The sequence below is a fragment of the Equus asinus genome, chromosome X, assembly GCF_041296235.1.
Source record: "Equus asinus isolate D_3611 breed Donkey chromosome X, EquAss-T2T_v2, whole genome shotgun sequence".
Lineage (NCBI taxonomy): Eukaryota > Metazoa > Chordata > Mammalia > Perissodactyla > Equidae > Equus > Equus asinus.
Genome location: NC_091820.1, coordinates 127,303,895 through 127,317,902, shown reverse-complemented (window position 1 = coordinate 127,317,902; position 14,008 = coordinate 127,303,895). Strand labels below are relative to the sequence as shown.

Here is a 14,008-nt window from a genome sequence, read left to right as displayed (position 1 = left end):
TCCAGTTCAGAAACTCATCATCCCTCGCTAGGATTACTGTACCAGCCTCCTAGCTCATCTGCCTGCTTCCACTCTTGTCCAAATTCAGTCCTTTCCCAAAGCCAAACTGATCCTTCTAAAAGGCAGATCTGTTCTGCTGCTTAAAACCTCTTAGAGTCTCCCTTTGCCTTCCTGAAAAAAACCCAAGGTCTTTCCTGATCTGCCTCCTGCTCTTCTTTCTAGCACCATCTCCCATTGCCACACCCCTCAGCATCATTTTCCTCTAGCTTTCCTGACTGGAACCTCTTGAAGAGGTGGGATAGTACAGCGATTAAGAGCACAGACTCAGGTGCAGATTAAGGCTTCACCAGCTGGGGCAAGTTCTACTTAAACTCTCTGAGCCTCACCTGCTTTAGTTGTAAGAGAGGATAGCCTACGACTGCACAGGAGTATTATGAAGAGGAACTGTGAAAATGTTGGCAAAATACTTGGCATAGAGTAAGCATTTGATATTTGGTGATTGTTATTAGTATCGGGCCATACTGTTCCATCCCTCATAATTTCCCATAGTGCCATTCTTGCCTTGCACTCTTTCATTTAGCAATTATTTCTTGACCGCCTGCTATGTGCCAGTATTCTCGAAGCTGGGGAAGATTTGGTGCACCAGGACAACATTCTGATCCAATTAATTCCTCTTTATGCTTTGAGATCTTTTTGACTTTCCTAGGTCTAGGATGCTCTGTGCTACAATTTCCTGTTGTATATTATTTTAATTCCTTTGTTTCGCTTATCAACTTGTGCTATAGAGTTAACGATTACTAATGGACTCTATTATATTAGACTGTTGTTTCCTTGCAAGTTGGGTAGGGAACATATTTTATTAATTTGTGTATACTGAATGCTAACAGTGCCTGATAATCCTTCACAGAAATACATGGAGTGGACACATGGAAGATACTCAGTCACTGTTGCTTGGACGAAAATAAGAAAGTGATTCCATAATGTAATTTTCTTCCATTGTTTAGTGCGAATACACAGTATTTCAGCTTCTTTTGGCTTTTAAGGCTATCCTGGGAACTTGCCTCCTAATTCTGTTTTACAGTGAAGCTTAAGAGGGGTTTACTTTTGTGTGAGAAAATTCCATGCCATGAGCATTGCAAAGATCTGACCTGATGACCTTACATTAGTTTTATTTCTGTTTCCACGTTTTGAGATTTTATCAATATCCATTTTTAAAGTTTTATCCTTTTAGTAGCTTTTATGACTTTAAAATTTGCTTCCTTTAGTTACATATTTTCTGATACATGCTCAGTTGAGTGCATGTTTGGACAATGTTTTTCTTTATTTCCTGTCTTCTTTTCTCTACAGGCTTCGTTCCCTGGGAACTTGCACTTGGTTTTGGTTCTGCGTCCTACCAGTTTTCTTCAACGAACTTTCACAGACATTGGCTTTCGATTTAGTCAGGAAGATTTCATGCTCAAATTACCGGTAAGAGTATATTATTTAAATGTCGTGTCCCTTTAATTCTCAAGAAGACTTTGTACCACGCTGTTCATGTTTTAATGTGCTCACAAAATAGTTAAAAGAAAAAAAATAGAATTTGTCTTCTAAAAATGTAAATTTGAAGTGCCTAAAAGTTGTCTGCTTCTACTGTTGAAGGAATAGATTAATCAATTTGTTACAAAGCAGTTCCTTTTGAAAAAGATAGATGTCAAATATGTTATATATGTGTGTGTATATGTATGTGTGGGTGTGTTTAAAAATCAGGACATTTTATTTTTAGTAAAAATGAGTGTGTGTTTTATGTATTTGAACTCCCATGAACTTACATCCTGAGCTCGTTCAGAGTACTCTGTTCTTTTTTTTTAAAGATATTTTTATACATTAGGGTTAGGAATAGAGTGCTCATAAATTTTGCAAAATACTTTTGCAAAGATCAGTCTTTCCTGATAACTTATAACTTACTGCATAAAGCCCTTTTATTTCGTTGTAGGCATAACATTCTGTCAGAAGGTTGACCATTAACAGTGCAAAGTTTTAGATCCAGGAGAATTAGGTGTTTTGGTTTCGAGGGGGTTAATTTTGCTTTAGAGAGAAATGTTTTGTAAGTGAAAACTGTTATTACACAAAGAAGGCGGTGCATACGCGTGCTGGGGGATGCGCAGGAGAGAATGGCTGGAACCGTTTGTGCAGGATGACGTTCTGCTAACTGAATGCCACAGTTCGTTGTGGAGTTGACTGGAGGGATGGCACAGAGGGCAGTTAACAGTATCTTTCTTGCTTATTTATATAGGTTGTTATGCTGAGCTCAGTTAGTGATTTGCTGACATACATTGATGACAAGCAGTTAACCCCTGAGTTAGGCGGCACCTTGCAGTACTGCCACAGTGAATGGATCATCTTCAGAAATGTATGTTTCTTTTGCCCTTATGTTAGAGCCTATAGCGCATGTTAGCCTTTGAATCTAGTTCTAGCATTTTTTTCCTCTTTGGGAAAAACAGCTTTTCTGGGTCTCCTACTTTCCAAATACATATATAATTCAACATCTTGATTTTCTTCCATAGGAAATATCTAGAAATGATGAAGAGTCACTGAGGATGGCAAGTGAAGGCGAGGCCTAGGGAATAAGGAGATCATACTCTGCCTACCCCCTCCTGTGGCCATATAGTAACTTGAAGAAACAGAGGGCTTGGGTTCCAATACTGGCACTGCTGACCTTTAGCTATATGGCCTTGGACAAGTTATAGAACCTTTCTGAGTCTCAGTTTTCCCAGTTATAAAATGGGAATAATACTGCTTTACTTCATAGGGATATTGGGAAGATTAAATGAGATAACAAATGTGAAATGCTTGACACAGTGCCTGGCGTATGACAAGCCCTCAAAAAATGCAAGTAATGTTATTAATCTCATCATCCTAGTGATGCTCTTGAAGCAATCACATTTGTAGCAAAGATTCTTTCTTTTCCAGAAGTTTACAAGTAGACGAGGGCCCCGCGCCTCACAAGTGTCAGTCTGTAGTATAAGAATCTCTACTCCAAATCCCAGCGATGTGGGGACGCTTCTGAAGGAAGTAATAGTGTTTGATTAAATCAGGATTCTATTTTCCTCACTCTCATTCTGCATTCGACAGCCCTATTCATTCGTATGAAGGTGTATTGTCAGAATCAGCAGTGTCTAGCCTTATATAACCTATAAAGCTATAAATAAAAGCGCAGAGACCTTGAGCTGGATGGTAAACAGAGGGTTTGTATGGTTTCTATGTGTTGCCCTTCTTTCTCTGAGTAATTGATTTTGGAGACAAAATAAATAACAAAACTTTACTTGACATTTTAGGGCAACAGAACCTGAAATGAATTGTTGTGACTAGATGTTCCCTCATCACTTTAGTCCGTCACATTGCTTGGAATGCTAATGCTTGTTCATAAATGATAATAAATAAATATGAAGTGGCTTTGGTGTTCTCATCTCTCTTCAGAAGTAAAGTTATTATAAAGCCTTTTATAGTTGCAGAGTTTGCTAGGATAAGGAAAACACTGTGTTTTTCAAGGGCATAAAACAAATGACTCAGTACATGGCATCTTTAAGAGATAATTTTCATTGGTATCCGAGAAATAAGTACAGCAATTTAGATAAAAGACATTCCAGAAGACTCTTCACCTCACTTTAGTTTCTTAGAGGCTTAGATGCAAAGTTAGAGTTGATTGCCAAGGGCAATGCCAACTTTGCTTAGCAGAGGAGAATTCCTAGTGTATGTGTTTGCTGTCATACTTCAATAAAAGTAAATACAGTGACTGATCCAAGTTTTGATACACTAGCAGAGTTTCCATAGAGCTAAAAGAATTACTGGCTCTTTGCAGGCTATAGAAAATTTTGCCCTCACAGTGAAAGAAATGGCTCAGATGTTACAGTCCTTTGGAACTGAACTGGCTGAGACAGAACTACCAGATGATATTCCTTCCATAGAAGAAATTCTTGCAATTCGTGCTGAAAGGTATCACCTCTTAAAGGTATGTCTGATAGAGTGGACAAATAAAAGTTTTCCATGGTCTTTCTTTTTCTAGAAAGGTGTTCAGTGTGTCCATTGCACACCGATTGGTGAGTAGGGAGACAAAAGATATATATATGTATATGATATGTTGAATCTAAGTGTCCTCTTTGTAAGTGGTGCATTCTCTTGAGAAGTTTATTTGTAAATAGAATAGTTTATAAATGCTCCAGAATAAGAAATCCACAGTCATGTGTGTTACCAGGTATTCGTTATCTTATGGAAAGGCCCTCTCATTTGGAAAGCTAGAGTAAGAATCAAGAGGAAGACGGGTGTTCTGTTTTAACGTCCACCACAGGTACAATGTGAAATGGAGAAGGAGAGCTTGATGAGTCAGGAGGTCTGGTTTCTTGTTCCAACTCTGCCATATCCTAGCATTGTGACCAAGGCAAACATTGCTAAATTGATTACAAGCTTCATTTTCCACAGACTACTAGTTCTGGATGGTTTCTACAATAGGCCATAGGAAACAAGTTGATTTTGCTCTCCTACCCAGTTGTCTGGAGTGTTGGGTTGTGAAGGATCCTGAGTCACAATTCAGACAACCACCAAGTACTTTTAGATTCACTTTCCCCCAAAGGTTTAAGAATGATCCGAACAAGCACCAGGCATCCCTGTATAGCTCATGTCCTTTATATGATGATAGGCATGCTGGGGGCACTGACAGATACTAGCTCTTAGGTAGAGGTGACATTTTTAAATTAAGAAGAAGAGAGACGCTGAAAGTTTGAATCATAATCCAAAAGCAAAACTCTGTTGAAGGAGAGAAAGCTCTGTCCCTCACAAGCTGTGTGATTGGGTAATTTGCTTGCCTTCTCTGAATTTCAGTTCCCTTATATGTACGATGAGCGAGATGATGATGATGATGACACATGCATACCTTGGAGGGTTGTTATGAGGATTAAATGAAGTATGTGATATATGTACAACAGTGTTTGGCACATAGTTGGCACTTCATAAGTATTAGCTCTTAATGTTTATCTTCTTATTCATATTAGTGGTGGTGTCATTAAATCTGTTTCCAGAAAAATACATGTACACCCAAATTTTTGCTTAAAATTTCAGAGGGCCCTTGGATCTCCTGAAGGAAGTCATAGATCATTCTTAGATGCCTGAAGAATCCACCTTCCAAGGTTAAGACCTTCTGAATAGAAGCATATGCTTTATGATGAATTAATTAATTCAAATGTCAAATAACATAATACTTACGGCAGGTAGTGAATGGTAACAATTAGGGATTAGTAGGAAAGGCATCTAACTCTATCTGAATATGCATTAAATATTATTTGTAACTTTATTATGCTATTACTGCTTTATTGGAGCACATTAAAAATATTAGCAGAATACAATAGAATAAATTGGAACTTTCTATCAGTAAGAGAAGGAGGCTGCAAACGGAACATGGGATGCTTCTGCCAGTAAAGATCTTATAAAAATAGTGATTGCAACATCCATTTAACAGGCAGAGGCTTCTTGGAGATCCTCTCAGCTTTTGGATTCTGTGGTACTGAGGTATTCCTTGATTTTTCAGTTGTGAAAGCAAAGGCCATTCTAGAACTGCTGTTTTTGTTCTGCATGCTGTAGGTATATGCTTCCCTCTCTTCAGGTCGTTCAGATTAGGTTACTAGCAGACTGATAGATCCTATTGTGCCTTTGTACAGAATGACATTACAGCTGTAACCAAAGAAGGAAAAATTCTGCTGACGAATCTGGAAGTGCCAAACGCTGAAAAAGCTGTCAGTTCAAGACTCGATCATCATGAGCAAATAAGTGGTGACTGGCAAACTATTAATAAGTGAGTACTCTGTTTTTGGTTTAGAGTTACTTACTTTATACTTTTGAAAGGGAATTAGACATTTGTGCTGCAATCTGTTAAGTGTGAAAGTTTCCTGGACCTCCAGAAACCTGAGCCCCTCCTCCCGGCTCGTCTCACAGAGATTAGTTTGCTTGTAGGAGAGGACGTTGTGGACATCACTGTGGACATTGATGGTCTCTGCCTGTAGCAATTGTCATGGGCTGTGACTTTGTCTGTAATTCTTAGTGTCAAGACTAGGTTTATCTACGTCCCTACAAAACAAATCGTTGTTTTTAAGGAATTCTACATCTTTTCTGTGTTAAGATTGCTGACTCAAGTACGCGATATGGAAACAGCTTTTGATGGATTTTGGGAAAAACACCAACTAAAAATGGAGCAGTATCTGCAGCTATGGAAGTTTGAGCAGGATTTTCAAGAGGTCAGTTAAAACATCCCTCTATGCATTTATTTTCCTTATGCCAGAGTTTCTCACTTGTGATCCTCAGAAATACAGTCTCACAAGATGCCATTTGTACCCAGAGAGAGATGAAAAGGAGGCAATGGTGAGTGAAACTTGACCTTGAATGAAGAAAACAACTACTAAAATGCCAAGACTGCTACTTCTTTGGCTTACTCATTTCCTACAAAAAAGCACTTTAGTGCTAACATATATGACAGGGACAAAGTTGCTGTCTACCCTGATGTTTGTTATTCAAATTTATTTGGATATAAAATGCTTTCGGACTATGGGATAGCTTTTCAAAGAAATAATACCAGCTTCCATCTTGATTGTTTAAAATACCATAGACACATGCTGACTATATTTAATATGATCTAACAAAACATTTTTTGGGGAACTGGCCCTGTGGCCGAGTGGTTAAAGTTCTGCGTGCTCCACTTTGGCGGCCCGGGTTTGTGGGTTTGGATCCTGGTGCCGACCTACTCAACTCATCAGCCATGCTGTGGAGGTGTCCCACATACAAAAAATAGAGGAAGACTGGCACAAATGTTAGCTCAGGGACAGTCTTCCTAAAGCAAAAAAGAGGAAGATTGGCAATGGATGTAGGCTCAGGGCAAATCTTCCTCACTAAATAAATAAATAAATAAATAAATAAAAATAAAAGTTTTTTGATCCAGCAATTTATTTCTATGAAAAGCCCTATGGATAAAATTAAATCATGTTTTGTTATACTTTATTTAAAAGGTTAAAGTGTATTCTAGTTGGATCCTTCTGGAAAATCCATCATAAGTGGTCAGGAGACATAGATTTAGTCCTTTTTTTCTTTGCAGTCATGCCCGAGCTCCTCACAGTCTCTTTCATGGTACTTTACTGGAGGATCCAGGGAAAACTCACTTCTTTTCTCTCTTGCATGTGGCCAGCCTGTTTTTTACCCATGAGTGTAGTTCATTTGTTCCAGCAGAATTAGGTTTGGGAGGGGCACTGCATTCTAGACACAGGGCTCAGTTACTGCCAGCCCTTTCCCTCCTGTGGTTTAAACAGATTTTGAAACACCGTGCTCTCAATAGAACCTTCGTTGAAGTAAGAAAAGGTCGAATTACTCTTGGTCCTTCCAGATGTTTGTGTCTCTCCCTCCTCCCCAATCAAACACGTGCAAAAATAGCGCTTTCCCTGAACGTACCCATTATGTCTCTATTTATATGTTAATTTGCATCCATACTAAATTGTTGTCCCCTGGTTATTTGCTGCTTCATCAAGTCGTTGTTGCCTCTAATCAGTATTGTCGTTTGTCTTAGATTGCCGTCTAACTGACACGATCTGTGTCTCACAGTGACGTGCAGATAGGTTCTCCATAGTTAGGAACTTAAAAAAAAAACTTATTTGGAAATTCAGACTTACAGAAAAGTTTGAATGTTCTCAAACTTGAGATATTCTTGAATATACAGAGAGAATAGGAATATTCTCTTGCATAATCACGGTACAGTTATCAAATTGAGTACATTTAACAGTAATGCAATACTTTCGTGTTATCTACCACTGGTATTCCAGTTTTGTAGATTGACTCCATAATGTCCTTTATGTTGTTTCCCCTCCAGTACGGGATCCATTCTAGAGGGTCGGGTATGGCATTAAGTTGTCATGTCTCTTTAGCTGCCTTTAATCTAGAACATTTCCATAGCCTTTCTTTGTCTTTTATGACACTGACATTTTTGAAGAATACAGTCCTTTTTAAAATAAAATGTTCTTCATTTTGAGTTTGTCTGACATTTTCTCATGATTGGATTAATCTGTGTATGACCAGCAAGAGTACTACCTAAGTGATGTGTCTTTCCCAGAGCAGCATATATGGAGGTAAATGAAGTCCACCAGCCCCTCATTGTTGATGTGGGTTTTGATCACCCAGTCAGGGTGCTGTTGAATTTCTCCACTGTGTAGTTACTTTTTCCCCCTTGTAACTAGTAGCAGATGTGTGGGGAGAAAATTTAAGGCCATACAAATATCTTGTTCCTTATCAAATGTTCGGCATAGGTTTAGAATTGATAATTCTTACTTCAACCAGTCTTTACCATGATGGTTGTGAAATGCTGACTTTCCACCTCTAGTGTCCCCTCCGCATTTATCAATCCACATAGTCATGCTACTGTAAGCAAGGGCCTTCCCTTCTCCCCATTTATTTGTTTATCTATTTATTGGGTTTGTGGCTTTCTAGTTTTTAAAATGGTTTATAATTCATTACTGTTCTTTGTTGTTTCAAACTGGCTACTGTGTCCCTGCGACATGTCCAAACATTATTTTTATCACTTCATTACTTTCTGGCACAACGAGATGGTCCAAGCTCGTCTTATTCCTACTCTGCCTCAGCCCTGGACCAGCCATTTTCCTGAGAAGTTCTGGTTTCTTTTCCTAGGCAATGATATTAAAGACCAAGATCTGGGTGCTGGGTGTGCTCATTGCTGCTGAAAGGTCTTTGTTTCTAGAGCCATTCACCATAGAGATAGGGATATATACTTCCATGCACGTCCGCATATATAGGCACTCACACGTACATAGTGATCTTATATAAATCATCAGTACACACTGATATCCAGGAGGTTAAATTTTAACAGATTATGTCAGTTTCTGTGAATAAAATAGCAAAATATTTTCAATATGTGCAATTTTTCCATATTGATGTTCTTGTTTAATGGCTTGATTATTAAGGGAAAATGCTTACTAATTTGTATGCTTTTAAGACTTATTTGTTTTTCCTATTTTTAGCTTGTGAGTGATGTTGAACTTCTATTAAACCAACAAGCAGAGTTGGCAGATGTAACAGGGAATATAGCGCAAGTAAAACAAAAAATAAAAAAGTTGGAAAAATTAGATGAAAATTCTCAGGTAAGCATACATTTCAGATGTTCACTATATTAGTGGAGTATTATAGTTACATTTTGATGGTTTTCAGTAGTATTTCTCCTTATTTGGATTATTCTCTCATAGCAGCAATGTGTGCAATTGGTTCAATAGTATTGGTCTGTATTCTGTTCTGTTCAATGTGAGCCTGAAGTGACACTGCAGATATGTCATGTAGTTGTAACAGGAGGCCTCTGAGACAATGGTGTGAACTATTTCAGGCCCACCAATAGGGATAGGCTACAAGAATGCTATCTGGTACTTGAAAATGAAACATTCAAGAATGTAATTCCTTAAATGTCCATCATTTGATATTTGCAGTTGAACCAAACATAGATTCATACAGATAGATGTACTTAGTCTTACTAGCTGTGTGACCTTGGGTAAATTGATTAAATTTTCTAAGCCTCAGTGTCCTCATCTGTTAGTGGAGGATTCATGAAGATGTCGTAGATAAAACATTTAGCACAGTGTCTGGGATATGTGGAAATACAGTAAGTCCTCAAAAGAGCTAGCTGTCATTATTCTGCTGTTCTTAAAGCTTGGACTTATAGCTTTAATACTTAGCAATCTCTAGCTTTTCTCTCCTGTCTTGTATGTGAGAGCAAGGCCATGGTTTTTAAGGTGTATTCTCAACAAACAAATAGATTTATGGGTGCACCACAAGTGTGTAAAAACAAAAATTGAGAGGCAGCAGGCATGGTGGCCGGTTCTGGAACTATGCTGGTAGATCCTTGTGATTGTGGAGCAATTTACAACTCTATGGTGTAGTAGAAAGAGAAGGAGAACTGGCTTGGAAACTCGGGGTCTTTGAGTTTTCCTGTTTGTTTGTGTTTTGTTTGTTTTCATTTTTTGTTTTGTTTTGTTTTCAGTAATTTTTAGTTTTAATTGTGGTAAAAGACATAACATAAAATTTACCATCTTACACCATTTTTAAGCGTACTGTTCAGTAGTGTTAAGTATATTCACATTGTTGTGCCACAGATCTCCAGAACGTTTTTCTCTTACAAAACTGAGCTCTATACCCATTAAACAACTCCCTGTTTTACCTTGGTTTTCCCACTAGCTAGATAGGCTAGTGACTTCTTCATTCGAGCCTTCAGTTTTCTTTATTTTCCCTTGAGAAACATTTCCTGAGCTCCTACTATGGCACTATATTGTTCCTGCTCCTGCTCCTGCAGTCACCATACTGCAGGAATCAGTAGTTGACAGATTGGAGACAAGGCTGCTAAGATCCCCTTTACATGGAAAGCCTGTGACATTCACTTCAGATATGTAAAGTAGTCAGGTAGATGACAACTCTAACAAGATTTCCAAGGCTGAAATGATATGAAATCCAGTAGCTTTCATTTGGCTGATGTGTACCTCATTTAGTGTAAGCAGTTCTATTCTAAATCCGTACATACCAGGAGAAGCAAATCTCATCCACAGTCTAGGCGGGCTGGTTAATTTCCTGATTTTGTTACCAGAAATGCGTGCGCTTCTGATGACATCACCGCTGTAGCTAATTACTGTAACTAAGCTTTTTTGTAGCCTGCAGAAGTGTGACATCAAATCATATTTTTGGCAATATATCTCCCTTGCTCAAGCGATTTGCTTCTCAATTACTTTCTTCTTTCCCCTCCGTTTGAACAGAGATCACGTGCTTGTTGTTTTACTTCTTTCCTAAAATCAGGATCTGTTAGCAAAGGCCCGCTTTGTGATATTACATGGACACAGACTTGCAGCAAATCACCATTATGCGCTTGATTTGATCTGCCAGAGGTGCAACGAGCTACGTTACCTATCTGATATTTTGGTTGATGAGATCAAAGCCAAACGGATACAGCTCAGTAGGATCTTCAAAATGCATAAACTCCTACAGCAGGTAGTGTCATGGAACATGATGCGTTTCTGAAAAAGATAAATTTTTTTCCTTGGTCCTTCTCAGAGGTTATAGGATCAGGGTCTGGTATAGCTTTGGAATGACATTTGTAAGAAGTCTGAAGGACTGAGTTAGATTATGCTGATTTAATCTGTCTCCGTCTGCAGTATTCATAGCAGGTCTAGGATTGTAAGAGTTTTGGCCTCTGTTCTGCATATTGAGCTCATGGCTGCGATGGCTTCTTTTCTATTTTGGGTACATCGCTGAGGCCTCTGCTCTGATGATAGTTTGCACTCACAACACTTTTAAAAGCTCTGGGGGCGTTTTGCTGGAGCCTGAAACTCATTCCACATTTCCTAGTTACAGCAATAAAAAATTAAACGGTGACTGGAAAATATTCCTCCGTGGCTTATGGGTCTGACCCCTTTCTTGACTGGGCAGTGAAAAGAAGAGCTGGCCTTGACAGTGGAATGTAAAGCTGGAGTATCACTTATAGGCCTCGTATCTGAGCAGGAACATTTTAGTCTGCACATCTCCTTCTCTGGCAAGGAAACGTTTATCCTTGTCCTTGGCAATCACTACGGATTTATATTACACTTGCTATTTTGCTAGGAGTTTCATATTTGTTATTGATCTGGGGAAAATAGCATGCAGCTGAAGTGTTAGTGTTGCGAGAACAGTCAGACGCCTGCCGCAGAATGAATTCCTTCTTATGAAATGAGTGCGGCGCTTCCCAACCTCGGCAGTGCATCAGAAATACCTGTGGAGCTCTCTAAAAATATAAGTGCCTGGCTTACGGCCCAGAGCCACTGAATCAGAAATTCTGGGGGCAGAACCCAGATATCTTTAGTTTTTAACACCTCTGAAAGCAGCTCTGATTCACAGAAGCCAGGGCTGGTAAACAGTCTCTTAAGGGACGAACATAGTTCTTCTTTCTTCATTCATGGTTTTGTGTGTGTGTCTGCGTGTGATTTGCTCATCAGGCTCGTCAGTGCTGTGATGAAGGAGAATGTCTTCTAGCTAATCAGGAAATAGATAAGTTTCAGTCTAAAGAAGATGCTCAGAAAGCCCTCCAGGACATTGAAAATTTTCTTGAAATGGCTGTGCCCTTTATAAATTATGATCCTGAAACTCTACAGTATGAATTTGATGTAATTTTATCTCCTGAACTCAAGGTAAGAGGCCTGTTTTTCAAAGACACAAATTAAAAAAAACTATAATTGCAGTAGTGTTGGTAAGAGTTTTACTCCCTCACAGCTAACTTTATGTCAGGTTGTAATTACCCAGTTCTCTTAAGGATTAGGGGTGAAATTAGTGCCACTGTTAAGCATCAAAGAACCCAAAGGCTTATGCTTGTTGTTTAATGGAGTAATTCCCTTTTTGAGCTCTGACTCCATTATTTTCAAGCTCTTCGCATACCAGGAGCTCTCACATACATTTTCTTGTGCATCCTTAGAGAAAGGCCGAAAGCTATCCTAGGAGAATAGGGGCCCATGTCAAGAGCACTCTACTCCAAACATCTTTCCTTTGTGCTGCCCTGACCACCAACAGATGCTCTGTGGACAAAGATCCTGCTTTCCTACTCAGTTTGAGAATGAAGGGATAAAGAAAGCATCTGGGGCTTCCTGGGGAGGAGGATCAGGCAGAAGCTGGTGTTAGCAGGGTGGAGAGCTATGAGTTAGTTCTGTACCACTCAGCTGGAGATGTCATGAAGTACTCTCTTTACATTGTAGATAAGAACATTTGTGATGCTGTTTGCTGCTCAAATGTGTAGTTGACTGTATGTTTGGAGCAGTGTCTAAGTCCATGCTTAGCTGCACATCTTAGGGGATGCCCCAGAAAATCAGCATGGCCATGGCAATAACCAAGTGATTCTCTGGAAGCAACAAGCTTAACTCGAACTGCCCCAAATCACCAAGAAGGGGCAGAAGAGTATATTATCCATCAGCAGCTCTGAGGAGCCTTTTACAACAGGGAGAACTACAGAATGTCCTGAAGGCTCAAACATAACAAACTGCCAGGACAGTGCTTAACTTGGTGGCTTTCTCATGCTAAACTTGCCTTCTTCTCCAGCCATTATTCCTTCCAGCCAAGGGAGGGGCAAATCACTTTCTGCAGTCACCTATTTTATGACTGGTTGATAAATTTCTTCTTCAAGTTGTTTTGGTTGAGATCTTCTGGTCTTAAAACCATGTGAAGATAATACATTAATCTGTTTTCTATTACTTTCCTAAATTTCTTCTGGTTATATTTTAAACTCTAAATTAATTTTTTGACTGTCTGAGTCTGAGAGCTGTAATAGGATTTGTAATGACCTCATTTCAGAAACTATTTCGTAGAATTCTTATGCAACCTCCAGGTTCAAATGCAGACTGTACAACTCAAGCTTGAAAACATTCGAAGTATTTTTGAGAACCAACAAGCTGGTTTTAGGAACCTGACAGATAAGCGTGTGAGGCCTGTCCAGTTTGTGGTACCTGCTTCTGACAATTTGATAAGATCTAGAGCATCATTTTTTTCACCTAAACATGGTAAAGTATCTTACATTCGCCTTTTCTATCATCTCTTCTTTTCCTGCTACCGTCTACTTTGTTTTGCTTGATGTACATACTAAATTCTTTCTTCAATCCTGATAAATTGAACTTTTATTTAAGCATCTTTGGTCATGTTTAAATTATATTGCACAAGGCCGGAATCGTGGTTGAGATTACTGTACAATAGTAAAACATAGTACTAATATGGTATAGCACAGGATGATGAAATCTGGACTGAATTGGCGAGCCTTGCAGTGAGCATGAACATTTACCAGCATCAGACTCACCCTTTTCTTCAGCAGGTGGAGGAACTGGTATAGACATGCATGCTTGTGCGCACACACACATATTTATTACTTATCTGGATAAACTATTACCTGGTTCTCATTAGCTTCTAGTGAAGGGCTTAGATAATAGAATGGATTGCTTTCTCCAAA

General features: G+C 38.9%; 1 protein-coding gene across 11 annotated transcripts in view; it reads left to right on the top strand.

Annotated features, from left to right (window-relative positions):
* MCF2 (MCF.2 cell line derived transforming sequence) overlaps window positions 1–14,008 on the top strand; it is a 101,820-nt gene that overhangs the window by 48,028 nt on the left and 39,784 nt on the right. For 7 of the 11 annotated variants that reach the window (XR_011499779.1, XR_011499778.1, XM_044763015.2 and 4 more), the window contains 9 exons: window positions 1,348–1,467; window positions 2,273–2,389; window positions 3,839–3,988; window positions 5,688–5,821; window positions 6,146–6,260; window positions 9,039–9,158; window positions 10,849–11,040; window positions 12,021–12,212; window positions 13,397–13,568. Coding sequence is in view for 9 of the 11 variants with exons in the window: in XM_044763015.2 (XP_044618950.2) it covers window positions 1,348–1,467; window positions 2,273–2,389; window positions 3,839–3,988; window positions 5,688–5,821; window positions 6,146–6,260; window positions 9,039–9,158; window positions 10,849–11,040; window positions 12,021–12,212; window positions 13,397–13,568 (1,312 nt within the window). In the remaining 2 variants the exon portion in view is untranslated. The remainder of the gene's footprint in view (window positions 1–1,347; window positions 1,468–2,272; window positions 2,390–3,838; window positions 3,989–5,687; window positions 5,822–6,145; window positions 6,261–9,038; window positions 9,159–10,848; window positions 11,041–12,020; window positions 12,213–13,396; window positions 13,569–14,008) is intronic. The other 4 variants (XM_070502636.1, XM_070502639.1, XM_070502638.1 and 1 more) reach the window with 1 other exon arrangement.